Below are 18,534 nucleotides of genomic sequence, written 5' to 3'. Positions count from 1 at the left end.
AATGTAAAAAGGAAATGGAAATGCTTAACTCTAATCCTGCTAGGGTCTGATTTCTTGCTTTGAACTCATCTGGCACCCCCCGTGGAACCCCAATGTTATCAATGTATACGTTGTCATCAAAAGACCCAGATGGAGTACCTCTTTTCTCCCGTTTGGCTAACTTCATGTCTCGGTGTTGAATGAGTATGAAAGGCATTCCCAAATGTACAAGGGAGCATAATCCTGTCCAAATGCCGGTAAAACCTCACCCTGACATCATTCCCCCACACAACCTCCAGATGTCAGCCCTGACCCACTTTACGTTATTGAAATCCCCAGGGTTCAAACCGCCTATCAAATTAGACATGGTCTCGTCAGTGGTAATATTCTCTGTCCAATTGCAGGTACTACCTTCCCCTACATATTTCCCAGGAGTACTGTACAGGGCCAAACGGTAATAATCTCTTCCGGTCACTGTAAAGGGAGGAACCTGTGGATATAAATAGTGCAAATCAATGCAACTATCATTATCTGGCATTCCTGCTTTCGTGAACAGCTTTACCATACTGGCCTAACCTCCTCTACCCGGAACCGTACTAGGGTTTCGACCGAAAACTGGTCATATCCAACATACCACAACCCTAGATCCTCCTTCATTACTGTTTAAAGGGTAAGGCGTATCTTTATGCAATACATCCCTCTCTCTGGATTACAGTCAAAACTCTCACCTTTACTATACTCCACCTCCTTCCATACTGGGTGAGTGGATTCATATAGCCCTCTCTCTCCGTATGAGCTATGACCTGTGTCCACGATCAATATGGGGACCTGCACCGATATATACCATAATGGCTCAGAGTCCTAGACTGCCATGTAGTTAGAGACCCCATTTGGTCTGCATAAACTCAATTGAGAGATCCTTCCCAACCTCTACGCTAACTTCCTGTCTACCCAGATCTAGGGATCTCTTATGCTTGTTTTGGAACAAAATCCTCATCGTCTAAACCATGGGTCAAATTACCACTCTCCGCATACTCAGGTGGAACGTGCTGTATCAAGAATATGGCACCCACTATAAGACAGCTCAGACGAACAGCCCTCCGATGAAGCCCCACCCTTTTCCCAAAAAACATATCACCAGCAAGAGGCCAAGACACACCTTCACTTCTATGAACGCTCACAGCTGGGGAAAAGTCGGGTATTAAGGGAAGTCTTCAGTAGGAGTTTGACCCCCGCACTCTAAAAGATTTGCAGTTCCTCTCGTACCTCTGTGATTGTTCGACAGTGTCAGTGTGTCCTACCCTCCCACAATGTGTGATACGCACCCCGGGAGCTCCTTCGGCTATCCTCACCTCGAAGGCAGTCACCAGCAGTGCTTGGTATGGCTCCCCCAACAGGCCTCAGGGACTGCATTGAGTGGCTTCACCTGTAATTCACCTGTAATGCAGAAAATCCTGGACATACAGGCTTGGTTAACAAACAGTTTCTCATATGTTTTATCTGATTATATCTTTAACTTCTATGCCTATGTGTTAGCTAAAAATTGTTTTTATTAGTATTAGTTTATTATCCAATAGGCCACTAACTTACCCATCCCCCTTGTGATACCTGGCTCTGCCCAGGTAACAACCTTATCTACCCTAAATAATGACTTAGGTAGGATTAGTAAATTATCCTTATATTCTGACATTATCATGTATGTCCAATTCTCCCTTGGGCATCCATTCATCTCAATCCTGTATCTATTCTCTGTCAAGTGGCTTATCTAGCTTAAGAAGTATCTGTGCTATTTATATATGTTCTTAAATATATATTTACCGATTTAAACAGTAACCCCTTTCTCTCCTATCTCTCAAATACCACTACGCGTCTCACTGTTTGACTTTATCTAAAATCATTGATTTTAGAAAAAACATGTCTATGAGTGGCAATCTCTAAAGTCCTTACATTTCCTTAATCAATCTATCTTAATCCTTACAAAAATCCTAAATCATCACAGATGTCATATATTCCTGTCAAATTTAATACTATTTAAATAAAAACCTCCTAATAGTCAAACAAAGCCAAAATTAATGCTAAATATATCAAATACTTCCAACACTAATAAGCTTTTTCCTTCAGGGATCCACAGTATTTTATCTGACAATAACATGAATTACCCTTAAAATCAGTTTCATCAATAATTTAATATACAGTGCCTTGCGAAAGTATTCGGCCCCCTTGAACTTTGCGACCTTTTGCCACATTTCAGGCTTCAAACATAAAGATATAAAACTGTATTTTTTTGTGAAGAATCAACAACAAGTGGGACACAATCATGAAGTGGAACGACATTTATTGGATATTTCAAACTTTTTTAACAAATCAAAAACTGAAAAATTGGGCGTGCAAAATTATTTGGCCCCCTTAAGTTAATAATTTGTAGCGCCACCTTTTGCTGTGATTACAGCTGTAAGTCGCTTGGGGTATGTCTCTATCAGTTTTGCACATCGAGAGACTGACATTTTTTCCCATTCCTCCTTGCAAAACAGCTCGAGCTCAGTGAGGTTGGATGGAGAGCATTTGTGAACAGCAGTTTTCAGTTCTTTCCACATATTCTCGATTGGATTTAGGTCTGGACTTTGACTTGGCCATTCTAACACCTGGATATGTTTATTTTTGAACCATTCCATTGTAGATTTTGCTTTATGTTTTGGATCATTGTCTTGTTGGAAGACAAATCTCCGTCTCAGTCTCAGGTCTTTTGCAGACTCCATCAGGTTTTCTTCCAGAATGGTCCTGTATTTGGCTCCATCCATCTTCCCATCAATTTTAACCATCTTCCCTGTCACTCCTGAAGAAAAGCAGGCCCAAACCATGATGCTGCCACCACCATGTTTGACAGTGGGGATGGTGTGTTCAGCTGTGTTGCTTTTACGCCAAACATAACGTTTTGCATTGTTGCCAAAAAGTTCAATTTTGGTTTCATCTGACCAGAGCACCTTCTTCCACATGTTTGGTGTGTCTCCCAGGTGGCTTGTGGCAAACTTTAAACAACACTTTTTATGGATATCTTTAAGAAATTGCTTTCTTCTTGCCACTCTTCCATAAAGAGGATGGCAGGGTAGCCTAGTGGTTAGAGCATTGGACTAGTAACTGGAAGGTTGCAAGTTCAAACCCCTGAGCTGACAAGGTACAAATCTGTCGTTCTGCCCCTGAACAAGGCAGTTAACCCACTGTTCCTAGGCCGTCATTGAAAATAAGAATTTGTTCTTAACTGACTTGCCTAGTTAAATAAAGGTAAAAAAAAAAAAAAAATTTAGAGGGACGGCCAGGTCTTGGTAGATTTGCAGTGGTCTGATACTCCTTCCATGTCAATATTATCGCTTGCACAGTGCTCCTTGGGATGTTTAAAGCTTGGGAAATCTTTTTGTATCCAAATCCGGCTTTAAACTTCTTCACAACAGTATCTCGGACCTGCCTGGTGTGTTCCTTGTTCTTCATGATGCTCTCTGCGCTTTTAACGGACCTCTGAGACTATCACAGTGCAGGTGCATTTATACGGAGACTTGATTACACACAGGTGGATTGTATTTATCATCATTAGTCATTTAGGTCAACATTGGATCATTCAGAGATCCTCACTGAACTTCTGGAGAGAGTTTGTTGCACTGAAAGTAAAGGGGCTGAATAATTTTGCACGCCCAATTTTTCAGTTTTTGAAATGTAAAAAAAGTTTGAAATATCCAATAAATGTCGTTCCACTTCATGATTGTGTTCCACTTGTTGTTGATTCTTCACAAAAAAATACAGTTTTATATCTTTATGTTTGGAGCCTGAAATGTGGCAAAAGGTCGCAAAGATCAAGGGGGCCGAATACTTTCGCAAGGCACTGTATGTTGCATAGTGTGTGGAATACCTTACAGTGCCTTGCGAAAGTGCAGCAAACTCTCTCCAGAAGTTCAGTGAGGATCTCTGAATGATCCAATGTTGACCTAAATGACTAATGATGATAAATACAATCCACCTGTGTGTAATCAAGTCTCCGTATAAATGCACCTGCACTGTGATAGTCTCAGAGGTCCGTTAAAAGCGCAGAGAGCATCATGAAGAACAAGGAACACACCAGGCAGGTCCGAGATACTGTTGTGAAGAAGTTTAAAGCCGGATTTGGATACAAAAAGATTTCCCAAGCTTTAAACATCCCAAGGAGCACTGTGCAAGCGATAATATTGAAATGGAAGGAGTATCAGACCACTGCAAATCTACCAGGACCTGGCCGTCCCTCTAAACTTTCAGCTCATACAAGGAGAAGACTGATCAGAGATGCAGCCAAGAGGCCCATGATCACTCTGGATGAACTGCAGAGATCTACAGCTGAGGTGGGAGACTCTGTCCATAGGACAACAATCAGTCGTATATTGCACAAATCTGGCCTTTATGGAAGAGTGGCAAGAAGAAAGCCATTTCTTAAAGATATCCATAAAAAGTGTCGTTTAAAGTTTGCCACAAGCCACCTGGGAGACACACCAAACATGTGGAAGAAGGTGCTCTGGTCAGATGAAACCAAAATTGAACTTTTTGGCAACAATGCAAAACGTTATGTTTGGCGTAAAAGCAACACAGCTCATCACCCTGAACACAACATCCCCACTGTCAAACATGGTGGTGGCAGCATCATGGTTTGGGCCTGATTTTCTTCAGCAGGGACAGGGAAGATGGTTAAAATTGATGGGAAGATGGATGGAGCCAAATACAGGACCATTCTGGAAGAAAACCTGATGGAGTCTGCAAAAGACCTGAGACTGGGACGGAGATTTGTCTTCCAACAAGACAATGAATCAAAACATAAAGCAAAATCTACAATGGAATGGTTCAAAAATAAACATATCCAGGTGTTAGAATGGCCAAGTCAAAGTCCAGACCTGAATCCAATCGAGAATCTGTGGAAAGAACTGAAAACTGCTGTTCACAAATGCTCTCCATCCAACCTCACTGAGCTCAAGCTGTTTTGCAAGGAGGAATGGGAAAAAAATTCAGTCTCTCGATGTGCAAAACTGATAGAGACATACCCCAAGCGACTTACAGCTGTAATCGCAGCAAAAGGTGGCGCTACAAAGTATTAACTTAAGGGGGCTGAATCAAATTTTTCAGTTTTTGATTTGTTAAAAAAGTTTTAAATATCCAATAAATGTCGTTCCACTTCATGATTGTGTCCCACTTGTTGTTGATTCTTCACAAACAAATACAGTTTTATATCTTTATGTTTGAAGCCTGAAATGTGGCAAAAGGTCGCAAAGTTCAAGGGGCCGAATACTTTCGCAAGGCACTGTATCTACAGTAATTTATCACCCCTAAGAACTGAAACGTATTTTTCTATGTAATTTCCTGCCCTATTGGCTTAATACGGTGTCTTGTCCAAACCTCAAAGGACCATGTTTTATCTCCCCCTATTTATTCTCAATGATAAATAGGATTATTTTATGTTGTAATACCAAATCAATAATATCCAATTCAAAAACTTCACAGCTATTATTGTAAAACAGAATCCTGAATCACTTTCTCATCCGTGATTCAAACAATAATTCTAACCACAAACTAAAACACCATTATAATTAATTTACCTTAAAACTAGTAACCCAAATGACCACAAATTCATTATACAAATGGCTCTCCCCTGAGGCTGATCAGACCCCAAAAGATAGCCATGATAAGGTCAATAGGTCATACCACCCTTTTATAGTCATGTTCCATACTACATTAGACATATTAAAGAACCCTTTATCCTTAAAATCAAAAAAATTCACTTGTGTAATTAAAACTCATAAAATAAAAACTCATAAAGTTCCATATGTGAGCGTGCCTCTTTAAAATACCTTTGCACTAAAACAAATAGTCCCAACAAATGTTTTATGTTTATACATCTGCAAACCTTAATGAATAAACAGAACTTCCAGGCCTTTTTCAATTTGGTCGTTTATGGCCTCAATCTCACCCACTCTCCCCAAGATTATAATCCCAGGAAACAATCTAAAAGTGAGACACCTAAACATCAATTTTCCCAGAAGAACTCAAAACCCCTCAATAGCATTCACTATGCTACTTCGATTCAGAAACTCAAAAGTGAACTATAAACTAAACCAAATGATAATTCCCCTTTACCTCAAATCATGAATCATAATTTTTAAACAACATCAATGTACATGTTTACTTAAATGAACATACTACCCTTAGATAAAATGAACCAGATAACATTATTATCCAATGTATTACTTTTCCCCTCTGCCGCAAATGTTGTACATTTCTCAGTGTAAGAAATCCGTAATTTAATCCCAGATATTTAATAAAAATGTAAACGCATTCTCCCATGGCTCCTTCAACTTAAATATTTTAGATAACTTCCATCCGTCCCGGAATAAGGAATCATACTTAAACACACCAGAATAGAATGTTTAATTAAGTTAAATCAAACCCTAAAATAGACCATAACCAGTAACCAAATAAACAAAACACTTTTATCAGCAAACAATTTTCTCCGTTACCCCCAGTCACAACATCATTTCCGTGGCGACAAAAGTGCCTTGCGAGTGATGTCATCAACAAGCGCTCAACCTAGAGCCGAGCCGCAACGACTTTCAATGAGTAGTAAATAATTGTTGGCTGTCTGCTGCAACAGTAGTACGGGTTCGATAAACCAAACCTAATTTATCACATCTGTTGAATCCTGAATTAGAATTTACAACATCAATCAACATCTCTCATCTCTCAATTCGCTAAATTTATAAGAACATTTCGATGGGCATAAATCTATCATAATTGTCTCTTTGTTATTATTTAGAATTCATATGATTTAAGTAACTGTCTCGTCTTTGACTTAGCATTTTAATTACGACTCTATTCCCAATATATTATTCACTTGTCTAATTAAAACTCAGAAAATAAAACTCCTAATATTCCATATGTGAGTGTACCCCTTTAAGATATCTTGTCTCTGGGAACAGGGACATCCCCTTAACCCAAACGTTTACTACAACAACGAAACCTAATAATTATGATAATCCCTTCACATCATTCGTTTTAAATCCCTCGATATTTTGTGTAACTCATTCAGTCTATCTCCAAATTGTCGCCCCAAAATATTGTATACACTGCCATATACTCAAACCACTGTGATAAACGTGCACTGTCCCTTTAAGATAAGACATTTACTTGTTCCCCGTAATGAAAACAGATAATGTTTTTAGAATACGTTAACTTCTTGTTCGAATTCACTGGCGTTACCTAACCAAAAATCAATACTCGGGAAACAATCACAACTTTTTACGATTCAACTATTCTTACCTATTTTATAGTCCAATATAGCCCAATGGAATGCCTAGCAATTCCGTTGCTAGCTGTAGCATCTTTTCAGACTATCCTTACAATATTCAGCTCCTTAAAAAAAAATATTTGGAACTTTTAGCCACTTTTGAAAAGTAACTCAAAGCTATAATGCATGCATTTTCCCTCTAAATGCCACAACCCATTTTCTCTGTTTAAATTTGAAGGACGGTGTTGTGTAACCAACGTAAAATGGCGCCACACGTCAGCCTGCCTCTGTAAAATATATATTCCCTATTCAGATTGAGTTCTGCTTTAAATTCTATCAACAAAGTAAAACCAACCAAACTTCTCAACTTTCTATACCCTAACATTTAAACGTACCATGTTCTGTGCTAAATTTATCCTATGTCAGTCGAGTCATAAAAAAATATAACATCCTGGTAGCACATAACTGAATCGTATCTCTCCGTTATTCCCTACACATAACCAGGTTTAGGTAACTTTCTCTTCTATGATACATTTATTTAAATATGACTCCCATCTCAATACATTATTCTAGCAGATAATTTTGGGCAAAATAGCATATTACATCGAAATTGTCTCGCCATTATTTTGAATGAATTCTTCTTTCAATTCAATCTAAACAACATATTAAACGTTCAGTTCATATCTTATACAAACACTAGCGACCATATTTTTTCAGGCAAAACATACAAATAGATGAATTACAATCTAAAATCAATTTTAGTCTATCGGTTTCAAAGCTGAAATACGAGCCTTTAGTGTCCCGCTATTGAAATGATTGAGTTTCCCCGCCAATAACTATATTATTAGAATTGTCTGTAGTCGCGAACTTCGACACCGAGAATTCTCAGAAAATCGTCCTAATTTAAAACCCTTCCTGACTATTTTAGTAATATCAGCTTCTATTCAGGTTCTTTGTCTGAGTCAGATTTTGGACGCCTCCCTTCCATTCTCTTTGTTCTCCTATAACGGTAATCTCCCGTTAGTTCCGGGACCTCTTTGGATTTCTATTTGTGTTTTCTCCTTTATGGAAACCTTATCAATAGCTTTGACTGTTGAATCAGATATTAGGTCTTACCTATACAACTATAAGCCCAGGGGTCGAAAATCCCTAGTTAATATCTTATTTTCCGGTTGTGTCAGAGGGCTTTTAAAGAACGCTAATAATCGTTATCTCACGCCACTATTTCTTAGGCTTCCCTCTCGCATGGAACCTCTTGTCTATAGATTTGACTGTTATCCCATTTCTCTAGATTTTGGTTACCCTCTCCTCCTCATTTGGATATTTCAGTACTATTTGTTGAATCGGAACGATGATCAATAGTCCCACAATTCAAATGACCATTCAAGTTATCTTGTCCGCATATAATTCCCTTCCTGTCCCCCCACGCCTAGTTAAAACAAGATCACTGTCCTATCCCCCAGCACCTATTTAATATCCCGTCTTAATCTCGGGCGAATATGCCTCTCATGATTGTCTGTGTATATATTTCTATGACCTATTTAAGTGTATTTATCGTTACACAGTTATTTTAGTTGCTCTTTTGTCTGACTATGTGTGTGTCTCTTTAATGGTAATCAATGTGTATGGGATTCTATATGTATTTCTCCTTTCTGGAAACTTTGTCAATAGATTTGACTTTTGATCGGACTTTACATTTCACCCGTATGATATTCTCCTTGGGACTTTCAACGATAATATCTCATATCTCACTACTCTAGACTAAGTGTCCCTCTCCTCCTCTTTGGACATTAATTTCTTTCAGCATTGTACAGGTTCAATTTTTCTGTTCGCCTAGAATTACCCTGCCTTCTCACCAAGCCTAATTTATCCTCACCTGTTTTAATATATCTATCTGCTACTTCTTTATAGTCAGACTACTTCCCATATACAGATAGACTACTCAGGTTATGTCTTTATTTAGGTATGTCTTTTGAATTAATGGCTATCCTATTTGTACAGAACGACCGTCCTATCATCCAATACGTACTATATCCCTCCATGACCCTTATTTGTATAAAATGGACAGAGCCCAGTCTTAAAGTCAACCAGCAGCGTTTATTCACGAGAGTACTGCCCATTACACATTTTACCACAGGTTATAAACTGAAAATGACATCATTAGTTTCAGTACTAGCCCGTGTCATCTCCGCTCTAGTACAATGGCTGTATGGTTCTCACATGTCTCAACCTATTAAGATAATATATGACCTAGCCAAGGTCAGCTTGTGTAGATAAGCCTTCTAGCCAGACTGGCTATAAGTTCATTCATTTCTACCATGGTACAGACAGTCATTGTTCTAATTCTTGATTATATTTACACACATTATATTCAGTACTAGGATTAAAAAGAAAATTCATACATATACAGTAACATACAGTGCCTTGAGAAAGTATTCGGCCCCCTTGAACTTTGCGACCTTTTGCCACATTTCAGGCTTCAAACATAAAGATATAAAACTGTATTTTTTTGTGAAGAATCAACAACAAGTGGGACACAATCATGAAGTGGAACGACATTTATTGGATATTTCAAACTTTTTTAACAAATCAAAAACTGAAAAATTGGGCGTGCAAAATTATTCAGCCCCTTTACTTTCAGTGCAGCAAACTCTCTCCAGAAGTTCAGTGAGGATCTCTGAATGATCCAATGTTGACCTAAATGACTAATGATGATAAATACAATCCACCTGTGTGTAATCAAGTCTCCCTATAAATGCACCTGCACTGTGATAGTCTCAGAGGTCAGTTAAAAGCGCAGAGAGCATCATGAAGAACAAGGAACACACCAGGCAGGTCCGAGATACTGTTGTGAAGAAGTTTAAAGCCGGATTTGGATACAAAAAGATTTCCCAAGCTTTAAACATCCCAAGGAGCACTGTGCAAGCGATAATATTGAAATGGAAGGAGTATCAGACCACTGCAAATCTACCAAGACCTGGCCGTCCCTCTAAACTTTCAGCTCATACAAGGAGAAGACTGATCAGAGATGCAGCCAAGAGGCCCATGATCACTCTGGATGAACTGCAGAGATCTACAGCTGAGGTGGGAGACTCTGTCCATAGGACAACAATCAGTCGTATATTGCACAAATCTGGCCTTTATGGAAGAGTGGCAAGAAGAAAGCCATTTCTTAAAGATATCCATAAAAAGTGTTGTTTAAAGTTTGCCACAAGCCACCTGGGAGACACACGAAACATGTGGAAGAAGGTGCTCTGGTCAGATGAAACCAAAATTTAACTTTTTGGCAACAATGCAAAACGTTATGTTTGGCGTAAAAGCAACACAGCTCATCACCCTGAACACACCATCCCCACTGTCAAACATGGTGGTGGCAGCATCATGGTTTGGGCCTGCTTTTCTTCAGCAGGGACAGGGAAGATGGTTAAAATTGATGGGAAGATGGATGGAGCCAAATACAGGACCATTCTGGAAGAAAACCTGATGGAGTCTGCCAAAGACCTGAGACTGGGACGGAGATTTGTCTTCCAACAAGACAATGAATCAAAACATAAAGCAAAATCTACAATGGAATGGTTCAAAAATAAACATATCCAGGTGTTAGAATGGCCAAGTCAAAGTCCAGACCTGATTCCAATCGAGAATCTGTGGAAAGAACTGAAAACTGCTGTTCACAAATGCTCTCCATCCAACCTCACTGAGCTCGAGCTGTTTTGCAAGGAGGAATGGGGAAAAAAAATGTGTCTCTCGATGTGCAAAACTAATAGAGACATACCCCAAGCGACTTACAGCTGTAATCGCAGCAAAAGGTGGCGCTACAAAGTATTAACTTAAGGGGGCTGAATAATTTTGCACGCCCAATTTTTCAGTTTTTGATTTGTTAAAAAAGTTTGAAATATCCAATAAATGTCGTTCCACTTCATGATTGTGTCCCACTTGTTGTTGATTCTTCACAAACAAATACAGTTTTATATCTTTATGTTTGAAGCCTGAAATGTGGCAAAAGGTCGCAAAGCTCAAGGGGGCCGAATACTTTCGCAAGGCACTGTAATGGTATTCTGATTAGTACATATACAGTAACATAATAGTATTCTGATTAGTCAGTCCTGATTGAAATGTATACATAATTAGTCATCATTGATAAAAATTCCCTTAACAATTACTCTCCCCTTAACCTGCCCCTAATTGACCCATTTTTAGCTGCAACTTCCCTGTCCATTAGAGAGGATCAGCTTGAGCAAAGTAAGGTGTAGAATCACTGATCTACAAATAGTCATCCCTGCTAAATAATAGGCTTTGTGCAATTAAGATTATTACAGCTACTCCTCCCCTGGCTTACCATACACTCGCGCACAACCACACATTGATTGATTGATTTTGGATTTTCGACCTGCAGCAAACCAAGTGGATAATGCTGGAAATACAAGTCAATCATTTCTTTTTAAACAAACAAAACAACTGGCCCTGTGTATACTGTATGTGGCGCAGCGGTCTAAGGCATTGCATCTCAGTGCAACAGGCGTCACTTCAGTCCCTGGTTTGAATCCAGTCTGTATCACTTCCGGCCGTGATTGGGAGTCCCATAGGGCGGTGCACAATTGACCCATTGTTGGCCGGGGTAGGCCGCCATTGTAGATAATAATTTGTTCTTAACTGACTTGCCTAGTTAAGGTTAAAACATTTGTTTTTTACAAATAACCCCAATTCTCTTCCCTGAGTAGATTGGGCAAGGGGGGAGGGCGGAGCTTCCTGCCATCAATGGTCCGACAGACTCAGACCGTGGACCCATCCTCCCTGTGCCAATGGGCATCAGACCTGTCCTAAGCCGTTATCGCATAGAGGTGAGACAACACTCTATGACTAGGGTACAGAACTCCGAGAGGGCACTAAAACTACAAATAGGGGGATGATATCCCAAACTAGAGGACAAAGAGAAGGTACCCCAACACTAGACACTTAAAGGAGGAGGAACTCCCTCATTACTGTGAGTCCAAGAAGTGGAGATCCTGTAAGGGAAACTAAAGGGAACCCCCAAAACAAGTTATTCATAAGTGTGTTAGATGCGGAACCCTCAAATAAGTTGTAGATCTGGGGGGGTGCTGCTCAAATGGTCTGATCCAGTGTGATGGGTTGTGGTCCAGGTTCTGTTCTGGGGCCTGCGGGACCTGAAGAGGGTGAATTTGGCCCAGGTGGACAGACCCAGGGTGGACATAGAGTGTGCAGGGAGAGGAGTCCAGTCTGCACTCATCGTGAACTTCAAAAAGAACCCCAACTTCAGCACACTGGTCAAGTGGTTCGAAGTGGTGAGTAGAACCTGGTCAAATCTTGATGGCCTTTCAGAGAGTGAAAGACAACAGATACTGTACTGTACATAGATTCCAGATGTTTAAACCTTAGATCAGGGCAACTTCATACCACCTAGTCCTAACTCGATATGTGACCCCCTGACCTTTGCCCCCATGGCACCATCAGGACCTGCCAGAGAACGAGCTGCTCCACCCTCCTCTTAACATCCGGGTAGTGGACTGCAGGGCGTTTGGCCGATACACCCTGGTGGGTTCCCACGCCGTCACCAGCCTACGACGCTTCATCTACAGCCCCCCAGACAAGACGCAAAACAACTGGGCCAGCGCAGGTAGACCTACTCACACTATGCAAGACACTTTTCTAGGACTTTCTATTCCTATTACAAGATTTTACATTTTTGTATTGTTCAGGGGAATCCAATACCATGTATTCATACTATTTGAGTATATACTGGACATTTGGTGATATACTGTATATTCTCTGAGTCTAATATTCCATATTCTTTTCAACTGTTTCTGATTTCCTCTCAGACCTGTGTGAATATGAATGTGTTTCCTTCTGCTTTACTTATATTGAAGCTTTCTGCGCTTGCCTTTTCCCACTCCTGCTCTCCTGCCTCTCTCTCTCTCTCTCTCTCTCTCTCTGTCTCTCTCTCTCTCTCTCTCTCTCTCTCTCTCTCTCTCTCTCTCTCTCTCTCTGTCTGTCTCTCTCTCTCTCTCTCTCTCTCTCTCTCTCTCTCCCTCTCTCTCTCTCTCTCTCTCGTCCTGTCCTATTCCTCCTCGGTCACACCCCTGACCCCACTCCAGCTAGACTGATGAATGGCTACATGGTCCTGACCAACGGGGGGTCCCAATCTCGCCCCTCCTCCCCTTACTCCCGCACCCTGCCCCGCACCCTCTCTCACCCCACAGGTGATGTCATAGTCAACTTGGATGCCAACCCCTCAGTCAGGAAAATGGACACGGTGGTGAAGTTAGATGCTGTAAGCTTTGGCACGCATGTCTCAGATTTGTTTTATCTCTTTTGATTTTTGAAAAGGACAGAAGTAGAGATGCACTCAAGGACTGAAATTGAGGTTCATGGCTTTTACACCTCTGATGCTGTGTGGTGTAAAACGAAGATTTTTTGTGTGTGTTTTATATTGATATATTTTGCATTTTCATTTGTGTGTAATTTGGTGCCGTTTTGTGTGACCCTCTCCCTGTAGTCGTCTGATGCAGTAATTAAAGTTGATGTGGTAAGTGGTATGGATCTGTCCCTCATCATTTGAAAGAGATCACCATGTGGACAGACATCAATTGCCACTTGTAACATTTATTTACTATGCCAGGTAGCACTTTTGTTCGTTTGTTCAGACGCTCTCTCTCGTATCTGCAGAATGAGGAGGAGAAAGAAGAGAAGAAGAAGAAGAAGAAGAAGAAAAAGAAGGGAGAGGTGGAGGAGGACGATGAGACCGACGAGAGAATGCTGGACTGGTGGTCCAAATATTTTGCTTCCATAGAGACACTGATGGAGGTGAGAGATCTATTATAATCTATTATATTGCTTTTTGTTCCGTCTAGTAGGAATATGGTTATATTCTGGAAATAGTGTTTGAGTAGTTCCAATTAGACTACTAGAGTGTCCTAGAATAAAGTCAGTTCTATGTGTGTGTTGTGGGAATAATCATGATCTTTTCCCAGATCCTCAGGGCCCAGGAGGCAGCTCTGGCTGAGGCCGAGGAGAGGGAGGAGCAGGAGATAGCAGCAGAGGGAGCAGGTACAACGGTCTCTCAGGATGACTACCGTGTCTCTCAGAACGACAGGATTCTGTTTAAGCTCTAAATAGTGGATAATAATGGGAGCAGTGGATGGCTGTGATGTGTGATTTTATAGATGGATGCTATAGGATCAGAGTGTCTATCTCTGCCTGCTTGCGGACTGGTGGAGAGGGCACCAGTTGAGTTGATAATGTGAAGGCATTGTATGCATTGCACACCATCATCACTCGCCTCCTTCATCCCTAGGACCCCCCCCCCCCCCCCATCCGATTACCCCCGCCCATCTCCACCTAAAATAGAAGGAAAGCATGACTCCATATCAAATCATGTATAGAAATCTATACATCTACTAGCATGTAGCATGAACTCAATTTTAAATAAAAATGGGAAAAAACACATAAATTATTAATGTCTTGTTTACCAAGTTCCTGTTGAGACATTCTCCCAGAATTTGAATAAAGGATGAGGTGGCTCTTGTGATAACAAATATGTTCCAATTGAAATTACTCATGATGGCATGGATATCAGTTGCCATGGCAATGGATGGCCAGAGGGGTCAGATGTCAACTTTCATGTTGATTGATATCTGGGGTGCTGTAACGTGCTCCACTCAACTCCCCTCCCCTCCCCTGCCCCCTGCCACCTCCACTCCCCCTTCTCCACTCCTTTCCCTCGCTCCACCCTCAGATATCAAACCTGACGACCTCCCTGTAAAAGGCTCCAAGGGGAAGGAGAAGAGCCGAGACAAGAGCAGGAACAAGGACAAGAAGAAGAGTCACCATGCAGGAGAGGGGACAGAGAAACGCCCCAGCAAACCCAAAGTGAACGAGCTGCTGGTCAGTAGGCCTTAGAGATTCCACTGGGCACAAACATACACACCCCTTGCTTTTCAGAGGGTTTCTGATACCTGTGTGTGTGTGTGTGTGTGTGTGTGTGTGTGTGTGTGTGTGTGTGTGTGTGTGTGTGTGTGTGTGTGTGTGTGTGTGTGCGTGTGTGTGTGTGCGTGTGCGTGTGCGTGTGCGTGTGCGTGTGTGTGTGTGTGGGGACATGTTTAACTATATTTGTGGATCCACAAGAGTAGTAAACTAACAAAAAGTTGACCAACTGGGGACATTTTATTAGTCCCCACAAGGTTGAATGCTATTTCTAGGAGGTTTAGGGTTCAGGTTAGAATTAATGTTAGGATTAGAATTAGGTTTAGGGTTAGGAGCTAGGGTTAGGTTTTTGGGTTAAGGTTAGGGTAAGGTTAGGGGTTAGGGAAAGTAGGATTTTGAACGGGACTGAATTGTGTGTCCCCACAATGTCAGTTATAAAACTGTGTGTGTGTGTGTGTGCGTGCGTGCGTTTGTACTTTCCAGGTGTACAACAAGGAGTTGGAGGCAGAGTATGATAACTTTGAGGACTGGCTCCATACCTTCAACTTGTACAGAGGGAAGGCAGGGGACGACGATGAAGCAGCCCTGGATGACGACAGGATCGTGGGCAGATTCAAGGGCTCCATGTGCATGTACAAGCTGCCTCTGTCTGAGGAGATCACCCGGGAGGCGGGCTTCGACCCTAACATGGGCATGTTCCAGAGCATTCCACACAATGACCCAATCAATGTGCTGGTGCGAGTCTTCGTGGTCAGGGTGAGTTACAGCCTAGACTCTAACCCCTGACCATAAACCAAACCTTTGTAGCTCTAAAGCATAGCGACCTAGTCATGTATTCTCAGTCAACAATTTTTTTTTGGCGGGGGGGGGGGGGGGGGGTAAAATAAGGGTTCAAAAGATTTTAAGAATAAATGAATGAATAAAAACCTGAACTATACCACATTCTTCAACTTTCTGTTCCAGGCCACAGACCTCCATCCTGCTGATGTCAATGGGAAAGCGGACCCCTACGTCGTCATCAAACTGGGCAAGTCAGAGCTGAAGGATAAAGAGAACTATATCTCCAAACAGCTCAACCCTGTCTTTGGCAAGTGAGTGTGGATGGATACACTGACTGCACTTTGCTTCTGATTCAGCTATTGTATTGAAGCATTGCTTGACTCTTGTAACTCACATAGATGCATTGGCAGCGCCATCTATGAAAAGCTTACCATTTCCTATTTGCATTTTAGTCATTTAGCAGATGCTGTTATCCAGAGCCTTTTTAAAACACACCTTCGGTGACAAAATCCTTTCTACATACAGTTTTATCCAAGCAATATCAAAGCTCTTTTGGAAAATGTTGGCCCCCCTCGCTATTGAACCTGGTCGATACACAAATACCCCCTTAGGTAAACGTGTTTGTACTTTTTGTAACAATGGTTCCATTGAACAGAAGCTCGAGCCTTGCTTTAGGTGTGGGATATACGATTACATTAGGTATGATATTTTTCTTCCGCTGTCCAGACCAAATGAGAATGTTAACGGTCTAGATGAAAATGATAAATGCCGTGACATTTTATCAGCTGAGAATAATGTAAATGCCTGCGCCAAAGCCTGCCACCTTATCCTCCAATGGACACATTTGTTTATTAATGCCTAATTGTCCTTTTATCTACTGTGCTTTGTTTTTGTTTATGCATACATGTATATAGATCAGGGGATGGAACCAAAATCATTTTCCAAACTTTCCATCCCGAACAGAATCCCTTTTTTCCTCTCGTTCCGTTCCAGTGTTCCGACCAGTTTGAACCCCCCCAAAAAAGTAACGGTTCATATGGTTTATTTTCTGTTGTTTTACCAGTGAAATCAACATAGGTTTTAGATAATAACAAATGTATTTATTGAAACCATTAGCACGGATAGAGAATCCTTCAACAGTATGGAATGCGTAAGCTAGTTGTTTACATGTTTGATTGGTCAGATAAGTGCAGCCGTGAGAGGCGACTGAAATTTCACGATGGGAAGAGGACAGAGCGAGAGAGAGGGGTGGGCATGGATGGGGCTTGGAATGTGTTTAGGCTATTATTAGCATTATAACGTCACCAAATTACAGAATGATATACTAGACATCAGGAATATTTTTGGAACAAAAAATTTACATTTTAACATTTTTAATCATCAAGATTTAAAAATAACGGCTCTGTTCCAGAACACCAGAGATCACTTTCGTTCCCGATTCTGTTTCCTTCATCAAAAAATGATGTTATATTTCGGTCTGCAGTTCTGCTCCCTGGACCCCTGGTAGAGATTATGTTATGTGTTATAGATGATGCCTGTCCCATGTTTGACTATGATTGTTTTAAGTGTCTCAACTCAATTTGAGTGGTCCACGATGTGGTTCTGTAAATAATTAGTATTTTGTATCAGTGTATCATTGTGAAGTGACAGTTAAATATTTGTTTCTGAACTCCGCAATATCAGAATCTTATCTCAAATGTCATCCGTACTCTCTTCATCTCATCCTTTTTGGTCTATCCCTTCCATCCCTTCCTCTCCTTCCCTCCCTCAAATCCTTCTCAGGGCGTTTGACATGGAGGCTACGTTCCCCATGGAGTCCATGTTGACCGTGTCAGTGTACGACTGGGATCTGGTGGGCACTGATGACCTCATCGGGGAGACCAAGATCGACCTGGAGAACCGCTACTATAGCAAACACAGAGCTACCTGTGGCATCGCTAACAACTACTCTGTGTGAGTTCCTGTCCGTCTGTTAGTTAGTATGTTCCTCTGTCTGTCTCTTTCAAAAGAAAAAGCAAGTAAATATCGATAACAGTCTGGTGGTGTTGTTTGTTCCTGGTAGGCATGGTTACAACATGTGGCGTGACCCCATGAAGCCAAGCCAGATCCTGGCCAAGCTCTGTAAGGAGGGCAAGCTGGACGGACCCCATTACGGCCCTGGGGGAAGGGTCAAGGTCGCCAACCGTATCTTCATGGGTGCCACAGAGATCGAGGATGAGACTGGTATGTTGTTAGTATTTGATGCATTTGTGTCATTGAACAGAGCAAGCTTTATTAAGCTTTGCCTACATTTAGAGAGACCTGGTATTTACCATGTGTGTGTGTGTGTGTGTGTGTGTGTGTGTGTGTGTGTGTGTGTGTGTGTGTGTGTGTGTGTGTGTGTGTTTGTGTGTGTACAGGTCTAAAGAAGCAGACAGATGAGCACCTGGCGCTGACGGTGCTGAAGCACTGGGAGGAGATCCCTAGGGTGGGCTGTAAACTCATCCCAGAACACGTCGAGACAAGACCCCTGTTCCACCCTGAGAAACCTGGCATCGAACAGGTCA

General features: G+C 41.4%; 1 protein-coding gene across 6 annotated transcripts in view; it reads left to right on the top strand.

Moving 5' to 3' along the window:
- LOC110530908 (otoferlin) overlaps window positions 1-18,534 on the top strand; it is a 165,143-nt gene that overhangs the window by 134,206 nt on the left and 12,403 nt on the right. For all 6 annotated transcript variants that reach the window (XM_090243387.1, XM_090243390.1, XM_036985434.2 and 3 more), the window contains exons 28-40: window positions 11,989-12,108; window positions 12,409-12,570; window positions 12,740-12,902; window positions 13,381-13,556; window positions 13,782-13,811; window positions 13,952-14,089; window positions 14,257-14,332; window positions 15,021-15,169; window positions 15,692-15,964; window positions 16,172-16,299; window positions 17,771-17,941; window positions 18,051-18,211; window positions 18,388-18,530. In XM_090243387.1, coding sequence (XP_090099513.1) covers window positions 11,989-12,108; window positions 12,409-12,570; window positions 12,740-12,902; window positions 13,381-13,556; window positions 13,782-13,811; window positions 13,952-14,089; window positions 14,257-14,332; window positions 15,021-15,169; window positions 15,692-15,964; window positions 16,172-16,299; window positions 17,771-17,941; window positions 18,051-18,211; window positions 18,388-18,530 — 1,890 coding nt within the window. The remainder of the gene's footprint in view (window positions 1-11,988; window positions 12,109-12,408; window positions 12,571-12,739; window positions 12,903-13,380; window positions 13,557-13,781; window positions 13,812-13,951; window positions 14,090-14,256; window positions 14,333-15,020; window positions 15,170-15,691; window positions 15,965-16,171; window positions 16,300-17,770; window positions 17,942-18,050; window positions 18,212-18,387; window positions 18,531-18,534) is intronic.

Source organism: Oncorhynchus mykiss, chromosome 8 (assembly GCF_057628025.1).
Source record: "Oncorhynchus mykiss isolate SJ-2025 chromosome 8, ASM5762802v1, whole genome shotgun sequence".
NCBI lineage: Eukaryota > Metazoa > Chordata > Actinopteri > Salmoniformes > Salmonidae > Oncorhynchus > Oncorhynchus mykiss.
Note: the sequence above shows the minus strand (reverse complement) of the source record. Positions and strands in the feature narration are given on the sequence as shown.